The sequence below is a fragment of the Bicyclus anynana genome, chromosome 14 (assembly GCF_947172395.1).
Source record: "Bicyclus anynana chromosome 14, ilBicAnyn1.1, whole genome shotgun sequence".
Taxonomy (NCBI): domain Eukaryota; kingdom Metazoa; phylum Arthropoda; class Insecta; order Lepidoptera; family Nymphalidae; genus Bicyclus; species Bicyclus anynana.
Genome location: NC_069096.1, coordinates 3,331,627 through 3,350,456, shown reverse-complemented (window position 1 = coordinate 3,350,456; position 18,830 = coordinate 3,331,627). Strand labels below are relative to the sequence as shown.

Genomic DNA, 18,830 nt, shown 5'->3' with positions numbered 1-18,830 from the left:
TGTATGTCCCCCGAAAGTGTGGTGGTCGAGGCCTACTTAGCGCCAAGACCATGCACAATCGGGAGATATGCAACCTCAGGACCTACTTCGAGACGAAAAGGGAGTCCCCGATGCATACAGAAGTCATAGCATGTGATAAAGGATTCACCCCGCTATCCTTGGCCAACAGCGAATGGCAAAAACCAGTGGTACAGAGCATCTCTGACCGGGAGACCGTATGGAAGGGGAAGGAGCTGCACGGACGCTTTTTTAAGGCTCTTCATGAGCCCCATGTCAGTAAAAAAGCGTCCGTGCAGTAGCTGCGCTTCGGTGACCTCTTTGGGGAAACCGAAGGGTTTGTCTTTGCGATACAAGACCAGGTGGTAAAGACGCGGAACTACCGAAAGTACATTCTGAAGGATGGCACTCACGACATCTGTCGAGCCTGTCGCCATCCCGGCGAGTCACTCAGGCATGTCCTTTCGGGTTGTTCAGCTCTTGCCAACACTGAGTATCTGCACAGACACAACCAAGCAGCCAAAATCCTTCACCAAGAGCTTGCTCTGACGTACGGTCTCCTGGACCAGAGGTTGCCTTATTACAAGTACACACCGGTGCCAGTGCTTGAACGCGACGGAGTCCGGCTCTATTGGGACCGGTCCATTATCACGGACAGGACTATTCTTGCGAATAAGCCTGACATCGTGGTGTTGGACCGGGCACAGTCGCGGGTGTTTTTAGTGGACATCACAATTCCATATGACGAGAACCTTGTGAGAGCTGAGACAGAGAAAAAACGTAAATATCTAGATCTGGCTCACGAGGTTACCGCCATGTGGCATGTGGAGTCCACTGAAATCATCCCCATCGTTATATCTGCCAACGGTTTGATCCCAGTCAGCCTCGCTCACCATCTGAGGCGGCTGGGGTTCCGTGGCAGTTCGCTCGCAGGCAAGATGCAAAAAGCGGTCTTGCTGGACTCGGCTAGGATAGTCCGCCGGTTTCTCCACCTGTCGCCCTGACCCCCGGCCGTTTGGTCTCCCTGCCGGGGTGAATCCTCCGCCCGGTGCATATACGTATTTATGTAATGTATATTTAAGTTTATTTATTTTGCGTATTTAAGTAAGTTTATTTATTTTCCCTTTGACTTTTTATTTATATTTATTTTGTACTGGGCGTGAGAGTTTAATTCATTTGAATAATAATAATAATCTTTTCACTACTTTTGCTCAAAAACACTGTCATATTACCACTCCACAGCGGGGCTAAACAAGCAATTCAGCCTCTAGGTGCTAAAGTAATTTTGTTTTTTGTAATTCTTGTCTGTTACGAGTACTAGCCAAGGACTAGCCTACTTTTGAAAAATAATTAAAAAACTTGAAATTGGAATGAAATGCAGCGTTCTTGTCTGTGGAATGCGTACATTTTTTATTGAGTTGCGAATAGAGCGAGATTTGAAGACATGGGACATCTTAGATACATAGATAATAGAGGATATGTGACAAGTAATTTCGTTGAGGCTTCCGGTAACCATGTTTGGTCACCAAATTGAGCTAGGGCTGTTTTATCGATAATAATTAAGCACTCGATATAAAATTATACAAAATATTATGTTTAATAAAATGAAACATTTTAAATTCTGTCTTACATTATTATAATATAATTGATTTACAATTACAATACATTTATATACAATTGATTTTATCATTAAAGTGTTTTGTATTTAATACAGATTAATCAATAATATACAGATGGAGCGTACGGAACATGACGGTGTCGTACCCGCTACGAATATGAAATTCAAAAACGAATACGTTCTCTTGTCAGTACGATACGAACCGTCGCATCAGTAATTTTCAATATTATTCAAGAAAAATGGCGTCATATGTTTCTAAATATTTTAAAAACTGTTCTCAAAAACTAAAGAAATAAGATGGAGTATTTTTTTATTGATTATTATATCAATTTACGTAATTGTTTTTATATGCAAGGAGACGCGTGACGCTTCAGCACGCATTTTCCGGTTACTCTGTGGTATTTGATAAACATTGTATAGTATAAATTATTTAAACTATATAATGTTTTGTATTGGCACTCACGAACGTTGGCCTGTGTTTATGTCTTGAATGTGTAACGATTACTATCAGATGAATATGATGTTGTCCTACACCATCAGCCTAATACTAAACTCTCCAAGTCGCACAGTTTATGCACTGAATCCTCAAGGCAACAGGAAACAAAAATCGTAATTCATCAACAAAATTTATTTATAGAAGTTGCAAAACTTACAATTTTTGATACAACGTTATACGTTAGACATATTAAAAAGTAATAGGCTAGTTGACACTTTTTTATACATGGTCTTAAATATTTGATTGTCGTTCTACTAGATAATTTTTTTTTTCATATGTTCTTGAGACGTTATTACAAGAAAAATTTAGTTTTTAAATATGTTTTTGACAATACGAGCCAAAACGTCCTTAATTGAACCAGCCGTTACTATTTGTACGTTAGGTGTACTGGCTGACTGATAAGTAGATGGAACCATTATATCCTGCAAAAAACAAAATAATTATCTTTACTATAAACAACTATAGTGTTATTCAATATTAACATAGTTTATTGATTTTTGCCTAGAACTTTGTCCAATACTTAATCAGCTTTTCTTTTTCATAGGTAATTATTTTTTTAGGATAACCCTGGACTTGAGCCCAGCTACTTGGCCAGAGGTAGTTAGAGTCGAAAATCTAGATCTTAATAAAAAAATAAATTTAATAAGTCTTTAATTATGTCGAGTCTACCTAAATGCGAACCAAATAAATAGACCAATGGCTATAGATTCCAAATAATAAATCATTATTAAAATACAATTATACCCGTAATAAATTATTTTACTTACTTGTATTCCATTTTGGGAAATAGCATTGTCATGACTCTGATAACAGATTAAGATTCACTTCTTGCAAGGGTTGTCTTACTTGTTGCTCAGGTGATAAATTCTGCAATAAGTAATTTTTATTCTTTGGTTATCTACTAAAATATTACTATAAATGCAACATTAGTATTTATATGAGTACATAAAGCAACCAACCAGCAAAATCTTTTTTCAAATTTGTGAATGATATCTTTCTCTTACACTATTGGACACAGTAAAAAAAATTATATAAATAAATGTTAAAATTAAAATTTGCTAGTATTTTTAAAATGAGGGAATTCCTATATTATCACAAACAAGAATGATTACGATGAAAAAGGATTCTCACCGGGATAGATGGGCAGGCATTGTCTTTGAGGCGCGGAAGGCATAATGTTAAATTAATGTGATCCTTCTTAAAATGATCACTACATATGCAGCTGTATCATGATGGAAATTAGGCCTATTAATGCTGTTTAGCCATTTTTGTCTTAAATCATGATTTTTTGGAAATCTGAAAAATATAAAATATAACTATACTTATTGAACATAAAATAATTTATTAATTTATATGTTTTCGCTTATTTCGATGATATAGCGAAATAAATCAATTTTTCACTATTCATCGATATTGTAAACAATACTTTCCCAACACTACGTATACGGTCAAACCAAAACTCGTGAAATAATTCAATTCTTTAGGGATTGCCCATAAAACCACGTATTGTAAAGCTTTGAATTAATCAATGGGCCTAATTAAAAAAAAACACCTTTAAAATACTCAACATGAACAGAAAAATCAAAGATTTTAATGCTTACTTGTGAAATGAATTTCCCGCTAGTTTTGTTTGGGTTTTGTTGGTGTAGGCAACAACTGCGCACTTCACCATTGTATAATATTTAATTTATTTTGCGATTCACAAGCTTATTGGTTATTATTTCCGTAATATTTCGAATACCGTTACACCGGAACCACAAAAATAGCCATTTTTGGTCACTAAAAACAAAAGATAATTTGGTTACGCAATGGCTAAAAAAATATCTATCTCGCTCCATTAAGGTAGCTTTCTTTAAGTTAGAGAGGTTACGAAAAAATTTTGTTTATTCTTTAAAATTTTAAATCCTTGACCAAATTTGACGTAAAATGCCACAGGTCCATTATACAGTGTGTTTTAAAAATACCGTCCGATCCAAAATGTGCGTGTAAGCATTATAATATTATAAACAGAAAAAATATTTAAAAAAATATTATTCAATAATTAAGCATTTTTATCGTGATAATAAAGTTTTTAATTTTAAACATAAATTGTCCCAAAACCTGGAAAATTTAAAAAGTGACAACACTGTACTATCAATTATGGTACGTAATCTAGATTATTACCTCCTACCTACACACCTGTGGCACAAAAGTCGGCAAAATAGAAAGCCTTTTGACAATGCCGCATCGCATATCGTAAAGGGTAGGTAGTATGTACCATCGTTTTCGGCGCCCACTGACTTTGAAACACCGCGCCGCCGCCGACACGTACAATGTCTGTAATGCTGTGTTTAGTTTGCTTGCGCCACTCGCCCAAAATGCAGAATTAAATTAGTAGTAGTAGATCTATTTGCGACAGAGCTATTACTGTGTTCCAGAGTAAAAGGGATAGTTTCTGGTGTAATGTATGTTCAAGGAGTGGAAAATGTGGAAAATGATCCACTAACCATTAATTCATCTGCCATCGTCCATCTGCGTAAATTAACTTTTCGTGTTTACACACATCACAACACGCCAGTTATGCAAGCACGCATGCTTGCTTGTACATAGCACAAGATGATAAAGTACCTTGACAAACCCATCACCTTGTTGTGTGTACTTGTGTGTTTACTTGCCCATTCAATACCGCTTTGAATAGAAACGTGTAAACGCAGCACAAAACATAGATGGCGGCGTTTTTATTTTGTAGTAATGCCTACTAATAATTAACCTATCTCAACTTTTGTGTTGCCATGTAAGTTTTTATAATTTTGTATTTTTTATGTTAATTTCGTGCAGGGAAAAAAATGTATTTCTTTAAAAATAAGGACTGCATAAAAATAATGTATACACGATACCTAAGTACACTCTTAAGGGCCGGACGGTATTTCCTATAACACACTGTATATAGGTGTCAAAATGGGACATCCTGTACGGTGTAATTACCTTTGTCTTTTTCTCATGTGAAAAAAAATAAAATTAAAAAACAATTGCCGTGAATAATCCATACTTGACTTTTATAAAGAAATTCATTGTGATTTTTTGACCGTAATTTACATGTTTCGCAACATTAATTGTTATGTCTTCATCTAGTGAGAATGGTGACCCTAATTTGGAGATGGATCAAAAAAGACTTACATATGAAACGCCTGCTTACAAAAAATTTAATAATTGGCTGAAAGAACAGCAAGTGCATTCACTTATGGATGGTGTTTTTTAAACAATTATCTCCCATGTTTACCAATCATACTCATTATTCAACTTCACAGTAGTCGGAAATTAAGTAACCGGTTAAAAACATCTCCCCTAACATCCAAAGTTGTAGTATTTTGTACCTACATTTAATTTTCAAATAAAATAAAACATTAAACACTGTACAGATTTATTTTAATTTCTCGCAATCGTAGTGAAAAGAGTTGTGTAACACGCGGGGCTAAACCCATTATAAAATTGATTTCTATTTATTTTATTTATAAAATACCTCGTTTAAAATGGGTTTTTTTAGCCCTTTGTATAACAATCTACTATTTTAGAATTTATTTTACGAACTAGCGGACGTCCGCTACTTCGTCCATGTGGATAAAGTGCAAAGTAAAGTATTATTCACATTTTTAAAGCGCCTTATTATTAAAGCTTTTGGTGAAAATAAAGCATGTCCGGGGAATAACTTTAAACATTGACGATTTATATTTAGAAAAACTTCAACTCCTTTTGAAGGGGTAACCTTATATAGGGGAAAGCTACTTGGTTACGTAACGCGTTGCAGCTGAAGTTGGTGCGTTTGACACTTGTACTTGACAGATCGAACTTCAGACTGATTTTACGACCACAGCTTACCCTACCCCTACCCTGCCTCTACCCTGTACAATTGTATATATGCTGGTAAAAAAAAGTATGTAATGTGTACAACTTGGCAGTTATATATAATAAATAGTAAATCACTCGTGTCTCTGTTATAGAACTCACTTCGTTCGTTTTATAAAATGCACTCGTGCTTCAATGACTCGCATTAAGCAACCGTTTCTTAATTTGTTATTAAAAACAATGTGACATCTTAAAACAATATTTTTAATCGAAGAATAATAAAGAGAAGGTTAACAATTCGACGTTTATATTTTTGTTTTGTGTATGAACAACTAACGTAATATATATTAATTTGTATGTACCTACTAATATGTAATAGGTAAATGTATGTTAACTTTTTACTCAGTAGTCCGAGTATGATAATTTATTTATGTTAGAAAGGGTATATTTCGAATAGGAGGGTAGGAGAACAGTGGAGGACTGTAGGTATATGTAAATTGTATACCCATTAATTGTGAAGTAAAACCACGTATAACTTTTTATAGTTAGTAGTAAAAAAAGTTTCTACCATAAGGGTGGGAAAATAGGGGTAATTTATTCATCACTAGCCCACGCCTCACACCCGGGTAGTTTCTGTTTCCGAGAGAATACGAGGATGAAATATAGTCTATCACACTAACAAATAACGGAGCTTTTTATTAGTCAAATAGGTTCAAGTATTTTCAAAATAGGTTTCACCCGCCGTTCTCGTAAGAATATGTGGATAAAATATAGTCTGTCACACTCACAAATAACGTTGTTTTCTATTGGTAAAAGAATATTCAAACTCGATTTTGTAGATCTACAAATTACCCCCTACAACCAAACAAATTTTATAGGCAATAGACTAGCCAGCGTAGTTCTCGTTCCCATGAGAATACGGGGATAAAATATAGCCTATGACACACACAAATAACGTGGCTTTCTGTGTTTTGTTCGTGTCAAAATTATTTTAATTAGAAGTATAGATTCACAGAGTCTAATGCTAATTGCTGAGTAGAGTATTACCAACAAGAAAGCATTAATAAAAATTTTGACTGTCATAGGGGTTGATGAAAGGAAATGGAAGGAAAAAGAATGAATTTTATTTTTTACACTTACTGATTTCACTAAAAATTTGAGGCACGCGCGGGCTTGGCACCTCTTGGCACCCTTGATCAAAGTGATCAATTATAGGTAGAAAATATTATTATGTTATTTTTCTTTTTTAAGTTTATGGGTACGTTAATGTTTTGAAGTCGTTTGTACTTTTTTTGAATAATTACAAACTTAGTTATAATATGACCCTCTGCACGGGACTAGTGCTATCTCCTTTTAGCTATAGTGGTGCTACGTCACCGTGTAAGTATTCATAAGCATTATCCATTATATGTTCGTCCAAATTGACAACTTGTGTTTTAATTTTAATTTTAAGGATCCAAATTTCCTCTATATAAGAATATTGTCAAACAGCTTTTCAAATATAATAAGATAAAGGCAGAATTACATTTGTCTGACGTATCGTGTCGTGACGCATAATAACAGAATCGGTATCATACATTTTGTATGGCAAACTTGTATGGTTCATACTTAGGTGTTGTGACATAAATCGTGATGGCTTCGAATGTGTCGCATACAAAATGTATGATACCGAATCAGTTCTGATGCATCACGACACGACACGTCAGACAAATATAAATCAGCCATATGAGATATATTTAAATACTCACTGATGCCAGAGTTAGCGGACGTGTTTTTGGTTCTAAGACCAAGAATGGACTCGTTTCGCACCCAAATTCACCAACAAAAAATCGATAATAATTAAGCACTCGATATAAAACTATACAAAATATTATGTTTACTAAAATGAAACATTTTAAATTCTGTCTTACATTATTATAATATAAAATTCCATACAATTGATTTTCTCATTAAAGTGTTTTGTATTTAACACATATTAATCAATAATATACAGATGGAGCGTACGGAACATGACGGTGTCGTACCCGCTACGAATATGAAATTCAAAAACGAATACGTTCTCTTGCTAGTACGATACGAACCATCGCATCAGTAATTTTCAATATTATTCAAGAAAAATTGCTTCATATGTTTCTAAATATTTTAAAAACTGTTCTCAAAAACTAAAGAAATAAGATGGAGTATTTTTTTATATCAATTTACGTAATTGTTTTTATATGCAAATGTCAAGGAGACGAGTGACTTTTGTTTTTTTTATTGGTTGCACCAGCTTCAGCACGCAGTTTGTAAAGACTCTCTCTGGTTACTCTGTGGTATTTAATAAACATTGTATAGTATAAATTATTTAAACTATACAATGTTTTGTATTGGCACTGACGAACGTTGGCCAGTGTTTATGTCTTGGATGTGTAACGATTACGATGCATATGATGTTGTCCTAGACCACCAGCCTAATACTAAACTCTCCAAGTCGCACAGGTTATAGCACTGAATCTTCAAGGCAATAGGAAACAAAACTCGTAATTCATTAACTTTTATTTATGGAAGTTGCAAAGCTTACAAGTTATTTTTGATACAACGTTATACGAAATCTGGAAAATATAAAATATAACTATAATTATAGAACACAAAATAATTTACTAATTTATACGTTTTCGCTTAATTCGATGATATGGCGAAATAAATCAATTGTCCGCTATTCATCGATATTGTAAACAATACTTTCCCAACACTACGTATACGGTAAAACAAAAACTCGTGAAATAATTCAATTCTTTAAAGGATGGCCCATAAAACCACGTATTGTAAATCTTTGAATTAGTCAATGGGCCTTTATTATTATTATATTGAATTAGTCAATTAGCCTAATTAAAAAAAAATACCTTTAAAATACTCAACATCAACAGAAAAATCAACGATTTTAGTACTTACTTGTGAAATGAAATTCCCGCTAGTTTTGTTGGTGCAGGCAACAACTGCACACTTCACCATTGTATAATATTTAATATATTTTGCGATTCACAAGCTTATTGGTTACAATTTCCGTAATAATTCGAATACCGTTACACCGGAACCACAACGATCACCATTTTGCGTCGACAAAAACAAAACATAATTTGGTCACAACTGATGTTAATGGTCATAATTGATGTTGTCATGTAAAACATGTCTAACCTCTATACGCAATGACTAAAAAATATCTATCTCGCTCCATTAAGGTAGCTTTCTTTAAGTTAGAGAGGTTACGAACAAATTTTGTTTATTAAAAAAAAAATTATTCCTTGACCAAATTTGACGTAAAATGCCACATGTCCGTTATATATAGGTGTCAAAGCACCATGCTTTCGTCACTGCGGCACAGTCGCGACTGTCTGCACCCCACGCCCCGAGTTCGAGGTGCGTAGGTAGGTATAGCTCCCGTTTCGACCTCTAGTATGAAGTCAAACTACTGCTTGTATTATACTATACTATTTTTACTGTGGCATTGCTTAGACTATCCACAGATTAAATACATAGAATATTCGATTACTGATCGATGTTTGGCTGTTTCGTCAAAAGAATCGATTCTTTTTATAAATTGTTTTTTTTAACAATTTGATAAAATTAAGGTTTAAATACTTTCAAATGAAACCTTACTTCATCTTTTACTAAACTACAAGTTTTTGGTTGTTTTTTATGCCATTTAACTACACAAACCGGCGTTTTTAGGGAGCTCTTTACACGACGACAACGATTACAACAATGAAACAACGATTCTGTAGCAACAGTTTTTATAAACGCGTTAGATCATAGATTTTTTATCTTTGCCAGAGGGGTAACGGTTAGCGAGGCAAGTCCTGTTATTAATGGTCTAAATTTTGGTGCATTGCAATTAAAATTCAATAATTAAAGTTTAAAAATAATCTAATAAATATAATAAGTATGTGATTAATTAGTATATAGTTTCGGAGATAATACAAAATTTATAAAAAACGAAATAAAGCCCTTAAAAGACGCTCCGCGGTTTCACCCACGTAGTTCCTGTTCCCGAAAGAACACGGAGTAAGAAATGACTCTTGCCTATGACTCTCGCAAATAACGTAGCTTTCAATCGGTGAAAGAATTTTTAAAATCGGTTTTGTACACAAACTGTACCACTTAAGTCTAAATATAGAATAACATTATTAAGCATATAAACTTTATGTTATTAAGCATATAAACTTATCAGAAATTATTAGTCTTTTTTTGAGCCTTGTTCAACAAATTAAAACTATGTGAGTGTGGGCTATTCACATTGTTCATTTATAATATTATTAATATTCCATTATAAATATTTATTTCATTAAATATACTTATTTATTTTAATTTATTTAATACATTCATTCACACTTATATTACATACATCATAATTTCACACTCACAAATTATTATATATACTTTTCACACATTAAATATAATTCACGCGCATATTCGAGTGAAACCCGTAGTATGCGGCGCGGCGGCTGTCTTACGTCACGCGCTCCGCGCGCGGTACAGTCTTGTTATATCTACTGTGGTACAGTCGACATTTGATGTCTACCCACCATTCGTTCTCGGTGCGTTCGAAGCTATACATTTGACTTGCGCGTAACCTTTGTAATAGTATTTCTTATATTGTTTATGTCTCTCATTGTGTATTGTAACTGCCTAGTAATTAAAGACTTCTTAAATACTATCTCGTGTATATATTCCATCACTGCTAACCACAACAAAGCCTAAATGAGCTTAAATTGTTAATTGAGATTGACGGAACTGGTATATCACTTTTATTACACTGCACATTTTGGTTTGAGACTATAGTATAGTCAGAATTAAATATAGATAAAATACTACAGTCTTGGTTAACCGAAGGTACCCGAGTTAAACATTGACATTTGTTACTTAATGACTTAAAACGAGCCATATTATATGTACCTAAGGCTAACAACTCTTCAGCAGCCATGATCTGATCATGGATCTGACTCTGCGACAACTCATATTTAGCAATTATTTCCTGCAAGGAATTTTCCATTTGATTTAATTTCTGTTGTAAACTTTGTGTTTCATTTTCATACTTTTCCCTGGAATTTTCAAGTAAGGAACAATAACTGTTTACTTTTTTTATTAACAATGACCGTTCCTTTCTTAAGGCCAAGTTTTTTAACCAACTTCAAAAAAAGGAGGAGGTTCTCAATTCGTCTGTATGTTTTTTTTTTTTGTAAAGTATACTTCTGAGGTGGTCCCATTGTCATCGTATCAGGATCTGATGATGGGATCCTGGAGAAATCGAGGGGAACTTTCTAAAATTGTAAGGGCCACTATAGCGTTTCATATTTTTTCCATTGACCACTTTAACTTTACTTTAAAGTGACAAGTCATCATAATTATCTGTAGGTATAACTTGGTTTAGAACAATCCTGTATTTATGCCAAACTAACTATTGTTTCAAATGGGCAGAACGATACGTACCAGGTATTTTTCGCGGGCACTATTGTAAATCGAGCAGCAGTGATCTGAATATGGGTTGATAATAAATGAATGAATTAACGATCCGTGGCATACTTTTTTGTTAGCCGGCACTTTCAAATAGAGCCCAAAAATGTATGAAGCGTGAAAGATCTCCTTTGTTATAAAAACAATATTTAAAAATAATCGATTCTTCTGACGGAACAGCAAAACATTAATATAATCGAATATTTTGTTTAACTGTTTAACGAGTTTAAGCGATGTGTTTGTTAGTCTGTGTAAAATTTATATGAGTGTGTTACATATTTTCGATGTGTGAGTACCTCGTCCCCTCAAAACGATAGAACAGATAACTTTGTTAAAGAATTTGGGTGCGATACATCTCCATGTCTAATTCCACTATGGTTACCATTCACCCTCCTTGGAGTTTATTAAATTCTTTGCACTCACCTATAAGTAGCCATCTATAAACCTAAGTTGTGAAATCATTACAAAAGTAATAGCGCCATCTATTATGACACTTGTAAACAAGTATGTATGTGAGAATGTAGCAAACTCAACGAAAATTTTTTAGAATGTTCCAAGTAACGTAGTTTTACCACTCATCTATAGATGGCGGTAGTATATTGGTATAGATATACTCCCTGACGTTTTAAAGCCGGCCATTGACGATCAGTGCGAACATAAAAAACTGCGGCATAAAACTAGGGCGTCAGCGTCACTCCAATTGGTTTTAGATATGTCGTCACTGGCGTCACTCCCACGGTGCTTCATCACTTTATACAACAAGGGTGGCATGAGTCTGGCTATCGTTTCTAAGTTAGTTCAGAAACATATCGCTAGTTGGCATCAGCAACATATTAAGTTTTGTAATAGCAACATAGGATTTTTTTACATTGGTATCCCTTCTTTTTATTATTCGTCCCACGTCTCATTTCACGTCATATTTACTTTTTAAACAATCAAGATATTGTGTAATAAAAAACAAGACGTATAATGGATACAGTTATATTTTCGTGAATTTACATTAGTTTTTTTTACTTGTCAGTGTCACTCGCGTTGTTTTTTTCACTGATCTTAATTCAATGCGATTTTACTTTAATATTAATTTAGAATTCCTAACTCATTTCATACCTCATCCATTAATACATCACTGTCATACTGCATACTCACCTCATTATAGCTCAGGCCATTTTTTCATTTGATCAGCCGAGTTTGAAGTACAGTTCGGACCTTTATTGGAACTGCCTACCTTTTCCATGTTATAGCGGCCATTTAAGTTTACTTTGGTTATACGATAGGGACCTAGGTACTTCGCCTTGAGCTTAAGTCCTTTACCAAACTGAGTCCTTTTAATTGCTACAAAATCACCTATCTAATACTTCAAACTTTGCTTTCTACGTTTATTATAGTATTTTCTATTTTCTTCTTCTTCTTGAATAGAAATATTTTTTTTTTCTACAATTTGCTCCTTAGCTTTCTGGCGTAACTCTTCTCTGTTGCTATCATACTGGTTAGCGGCTTCCTCCTCTAATAATTTTAAAATTTCAAGATCGTCCTTGCACCTCATCTTGTTACCTATTAATAGGTTGAAGGGTGTGGTATTAATGCTTCTTTGAAAGATGCTGTTGCAATGCTCTCTGAACTCTACTAACACGCTTGTACCACACACCTGTGTTTTCAATACAAAGTTTGGTCAACATGGGAATTATTATTCTGTGAATACGCTCCAGCTGTCCATTTCCTCAAGGGACACCAGTAGTGATAGTGATATGCTGAATATTTTCTTCTTTACAGTATTCATGAAACTCATGACTTGTAAAAGCAGTGTGGCGATCACGAGCCTCCTGGGATTTCCGAAGGTTTGCTGATGTATTTTCAACTTGTTGATGGTTTCTGCACTTGATGTACTCTTTGTAGGGAACAACCAGACAAACTTCGTGAAGGCGTTAATCACAGTGAGAATATAATTATACTGCTTTCGAGTTTCAGTCAGAGGACCAACATGATCAACATTTAAAGTATCCAATGGAGAACTTTTTTTGCCTATAGGCTTTAGAAATCCTTCCTGTTTGCCTTCTTTCCTCGTAGCCAATAAACATGGTATACACGATCTTATAAACTCTTCTATTTTTTTATCAACATCATTTATATAGTATCTTGACAAATTAATTCCTTCATCTTTCTTTTTGAAAAATTTCCATTACTATGGACTCGTGATATTATCTCCTTTTCTAATTGTTTAGGTATGACTAACAATTTTCCAACTCCCTTGTAGAGAATGTCTCCTTCTGCCGAATAATCTTTGTATGAATTTTCCTCGAGTATCTCCTTAATAGCTTTTATGCCGTCATCCTGGTCTTGTGTTTGCTTAATCTGATCGCGTAAGGATGTAACTGTATTCACCCATGTATATCTGCCAAGTGCATTGGCATGACGCATTTTCTCTCCTGCTCTGTGCTCTATTTCGAAGTCATATGCATTCAGCAGGAGTACCCATCTTGCTACTTTTGCAGAGAGTTCTTTCTTCCGCAGGGTTTGCTGAAAAGCTTTACAATCGGTTACTATCTTAAAATGTTTTCCATATAAATAATGGCGTAACTTTCTAACACCTTCTACGACAGCCATAGCTTCCAGATCATAGCTTGAGAGCTTGCTTTGTTCTTCATTTGTCTTACGGCTCATATATTGCACTGGGTGTAAACCAGTGTTGGGATGAAACTGCATGAGAACAGCTGATATCGCAATACTTGATGCATCTGTATGCAGTTCAGTTTTAAGATTAAAATCAAATATTTTAAGATTGGACCTGAACACAACTTTTCTTTTAACAGACAAAAAGCCTCCTTTTGTTGCTTATCAAACACAAAAATTACATCTTTCTTTAACAAATTATTAAGTAGCTTTGCAATAGTTGCATAGTGCTCAATTTATTTCCTGAAGTAGGAAGTTAGACCTAAGAAACTTTTCAGTTTCTTACTTGTTTTAGGTACAGGAAATTTCATAACTGCATCTGTTTTCTCTGTAGTTGGTCGTACTTCAACCTTCTTGATAGTATGGCCCAAGTATTCTATCTCAGACTGTAATAACTTTGCTTTCTTCCAATTAATCCTTAACCTATATCGTGAAGCGACTTCCAAAACTTGCTTAAGGCGCAGCATTGCTTGTTCCTCGTTTACTGCTGGAATTATAATATCATCAATAAATATCATCATTATCTTCTGTGCTAGCAGCTCCCGGAAGATGACATTAACAAACCTCATGAAATATTTGAGACTAATTGATAGGCCAAATACTGTCCTTGATTAGAAACGGACGAAGTGTAAGGAATAGACTCCTCACTAATCTTCAAATGAAAGAAACCATTTTTCAAATCTAATACACTGAAAATCTTAGCCTGGGATAACCTATCTATGAGGTCATCGATAATAGGAAGTGGATATGCATCTTTAACTATTTTTGCATTAAGCTGCCTGTAATCCACACACACTCTGACATTGCCGTCCTTTTTCTTCACTAATACTAGCGGGCTGGAGTATTCAGAGAAACGTACCTTTATAGTCCTTCGTCAATTTGTTTTTCAACAATACATTGCTCCATATGGGATAACTTCCTCGGCCGTTGAGCGACAGGCACATCGTCTTTTAGTACAAGTTTTAGCTGTAAAGGTGCGTGTTCAACCTAGACTGGATGGTAATTATATATGGACTGTTGCACTTCCTGTTTTAATAAAGGATTCTTAATATGTTCGGTAAGACACTCCATTTCACCTGTAATACAACTTATATTATTTAGCCAACCATTCCCGTCTTTAAATATGGTACGCATCCATCACTCATTAATACTGTAACTTCTTTCAGAAACTCATGACCTATAATCACATCGTACGGTATACAATTCCTATGTATAATATGAAATGTAATATTATCATAACACTGTCCATCTATTTTAATTGACGTCTTAATCCTGCTTAAGGATCGTACACGCGTACATCCAAGTCCAGTTAATGTCAGTCCGCCGACATCACACTCGACATTGAATAATTTTGCACACAGTTCTGCCGAAATTAGATTCACGTCACTGCCAGAGTCAATTAACGCACTTGTACTGCAATTTCCCGCTACAGTAACTACTTTTACTGGTTTTCCAACACTAATCCCGTCTTTGTTACTAATTAATTTCTTAACTTGCATAACCTCCGAGTCATTGACCCGAGACTCCACAGATGATACATTATATATTGTGATAGATACGCAACTCTCATTTCAGTTTAAAAAGTTATATACCGTGATCACTTGATGGCGCATTCTAATTAGATTTATTGGCTACCCATAAATGGCGTTCTCTCTACGAGTACAATCTATATTTTAGTTGTATGACTATTGCTGTTTGTTTTCCTTAATTCTTATATATTATTAATGAAAAAAATTCAACATAAACATAATATTTACAAAATCACCTATTTCACTATTTAATACTAATGTACCCAAATATTTAAAATAGCCAAATTTTATAAATTTATAGAAATAAGGAAACAAACTGCAATAATCCTTCAAATATTAAAGGATTTTTAATCAAAGAAAGAAAAGAAGATTCTTATTATTCAACGATTTATTTTTTCTTTTGTGATTATGAAAATATGCATATATATAATGCACTTCAGCAGCCTGGTAACATTAGTGCACCACTATGAATATTGACGTTTACGATTATAAATAACCACTGATAACATCTACACACTGGTCACCTTTAAGAACACGTAAAATTGCTGGCGACATTTTCGCCACGCCGTTTTGCGACACACCGGGCCGCCTTCTGAGCATAATTCCGATGGTGGTCGAGCATATTTCATGGTTAATTATTCACTATGCACATCAAATCCACAAGTAATACCCATTATAAACGTTTTTCGTTCACCACTGTCACCATGTTTTAAATTAAACTCTGATCCCGATTGTGTACTGATTTTTTATTGACATACCTTACATTGCGTACATATAAATAAATACAGACTAAAACATCACTATAGCAACAACAGAAAAAATTCAAAGACAGCTAAACTGTCATATTTGAAACTATATTTTGTTATACTTTCATAGTTTGAACAGGAGTGATTTTAATCAAATAATGTGCTTCATGCGTGCCATCTATATTGTGCCTGAGAAAACTTCGCTTAAGTTATTGTACCGTGAGCGCTGGAGGGCAGCACTTCATACAAAATATTTTACGTAAGCGAACTGTGCGGAAGTTTCACCCCCATGTGAGACTCTGTCATTCTCTGACATCTGACACTATGACAAACATGGCCGCCGCCGCTCGTACATTCCGCTGCTCCGCCGACCGACCCGAACATAGCCGATTGATATTTTCCTCCCGGCTCCACCGTGGCGCTGCTAGTCGCGCGAATTTGCGCTGGACTCGCTTCAGGTTGCTTCACCGCTCCTCTGCCGAACTTCACGTCAGAACATATATTTTGATTTGCTCGGTGTCCGAATATTTACACCGGAAACTTTTGATGTCATTTTCGCAATTTTTTGCCAAATGGTTTTCTCCACAGTTATAGCAACGTCTCGTAGTTGATGAGGATGCGATTTTTCTTGTAAGTTCTGACATGATCTTGACCTCTTTTTTTCATAGAAGCGTGCATTTTTTCGTAAATGTTTTACTTCAAAGCGTAAATTTCGTTTTTACTTTAAAGCGGGATATGTTGTAACACCATATAACACTATTTTATTCGTTTGACAATCTTCTATACCGTCGATTATATATTGAATAGCTACGTAATCTGGAAATTTTGCTCTTTTTCCCAACTCCTTCATAACAAGCATGTATTGATAATAATTTTCGGTTTTCTTTTTTTTTTGATGACATTAGCTGGGGCATTTCTTTGCTATTAATAGTTTCGGGGAACTCTCTTTGCACGGCGTCTTTTTTTAATTCTTCGAAAGTTTGAACCACCTTTTCAGACTTGAGCCATAGGCCAGCCGTACCATACAGCGTTCTACGTGCTATTATTAGTTTTTGTTGGGGCGTCCAATTAAAAATTTCCGCATTGTCTTCTATATCCTGCGCCCACTTGGTGGACGTACCTATATGATTTATCTTCGCCATTAAGTTGAGATATACTCCCCTCAAAACGATAAAACATGGCGAATGGTGATGCGGCTTGCGAGGCGTCTCCTATTTTTTCTCCGTCCATATCTTCGTAATCACTCTTGTAGAAACTCGTTTTTCGTACTAATATGTCGTCTTCGTCCGTCTTTTCGTCTTATCACGTCTTCTTTTCGTCTATTCGGGCCTTACGACGTAATTTTTCTACTCGTGCGCCGCGCAGCTTGTGGTCACCCGCTCCGATCGCGACGTATTTACCGTAAATCGGCCAACGTACGTCTTTTTTCGTCGCGCCTGTTCTTTGACCAATCCCGGACGAGCCCCCAAAATAGTTTGTTGGATTTGCTTAAAGAAATCACTTTGAAAACTACTTAACACTTTTATTTTTACTATACGCGTCCTATCGTCTTTTACTATCGTCCGCCATCTGCAATTATGCATCTTTCGTTCTATCATTCGTCTCGCTCTCACTCGTACTTTCGTCCCTCTCTTACGCTTACGTTCCGTTCCTACATGTCGTAATAAGTAATGCTCTTTTATAGCGTGTCCTATTCATTAATTTGTTTAAATCTAAGTCAGACGACGCTATTACATACAATCTTTTAACACGACTCATAGCATCATACATTTGGCACTAGATCTGTATCTCGTATGATTACACTAAAAATTTAAAAATAAAAAAATTAATAAAAAAAATTTAACCGACTTGAAAAACATAAAACGTACTGACTAAACTAAAAAGCGAAAAATATTGTCATTCTAAGTTCTTTATATCATATTATATACTAACTGATGATCAGTTTAAAGGCGGTGCTAAGCCGGTGTTGTGTTAATTTAAGCCGTTTCTGAAACTACAACTACATGAAAGAACACTGGCTGAAAAACCTAAATCCTTACGATATTCTTACATGGCTTGAATAAATAAATACATCATCGGGCTAGCGCCTTCAGACACACACAGATTTATTGTCTTTTCACAATAGGTATAGAAATTCATGCACTTTTAATTAATTTCTGAGCAGCGAGTTTGCGACACTACTCTTTACACATTTCCAATATATTTCTCAATCCTCAATCAACCAATATGAGCTATAATTATCATCATTGCAAACTCAACTCTGCAAACTGGATTGTGGATTTTACTAATTTTTGTTTTGTCTCACTTGTTTTGTCACTGATATGCCTGCTACGGGGGAAGCTATGCCCCTGGTACGATGATCAAGTTACAATCCAGAGTCAGACAGATAACTGTCACAAGTTGTTTGAAACGGACGTGCATAATGCTATTAAACCGTTGACCCAACTTATAGGACGTGGCGGGCA

The 18,830-nt window shown here is 35.0% G+C and overlaps 1 protein-coding gene and 1 long non-coding RNA gene across 3 annotated transcripts; both read right to left on the bottom strand.

The window, feature by feature from the left end:
- Window positions 1-1,716: 1,716 nt before the first annotated feature.
- LOC112044106 (uncharacterized) lies at window positions 1,717-9,656 on the bottom strand. Of its 2 annotated transcripts, XR_002886720.2 has the most exons (5): window positions 8,865-9,656; window positions 3,713-3,890; window positions 3,243-3,407; window positions 2,879-2,978; window positions 1,717-2,533 (listed from the first exon to the last, which is right to left on the bottom strand). It is a non-coding gene; the product is annotated as an uncharacterized LOC112044106 (long non-coding RNA). The 2 variants fall into 2 exon arrangements; XR_008251437.1 differs by lacking the exon at window positions 3,713-3,890 and having other exon boundaries at window positions 8,865-9,651.
- A 2,746-nt stretch (window positions 9,657-12,402) lies between these two features.
- Window positions 12,403-17,967, bottom strand: LOC128198745 (uncharacterized). Its single transcript, XM_052885527.1, has 3 exons — window positions 17,088-17,967; window positions 16,699-16,840; window positions 12,403-15,077 (listed from the first exon to the last, which is right to left on the bottom strand). The coding sequence occupies exons 1-3, from the start codon at window positions 17,222-17,224 to the stop codon at window positions 14,952-14,954; spliced, it is 405 nt and encodes a 134-aa protein (XP_052741487.1). The 5' UTR covers window positions 17,225-17,967; the 3' UTR covers window positions 12,403-14,951.
- Window positions 17,968-18,830: the final 863 nt, after the last annotated feature.

Excerpts from the sequence above, each read along its gene's own strand:
- LOC128198745 (XM_052885527.1), bottom strand. The coding sequence starts at position 17,224 with ATGCTTGTTATGAAGGAGTTGGGAAAAAGAGCAAAATTTCCAGATTAC. Across the intron at positions 16,841-17,087 it reads ACAACATATCCCGCTTTAAA|AGGAGCGGTGAAGCAACCTG; the intron begins GTAAAAACGAAA and ends GAAGTTCGGCAG. Across the intron at positions 15,078-16,698 it reads GTACGAGCGGCGGCGGCCAT|GTTGAACACGCACCTTTACA; the intron begins GTTTGTCATAGT and ends CATCCAGTCTAG.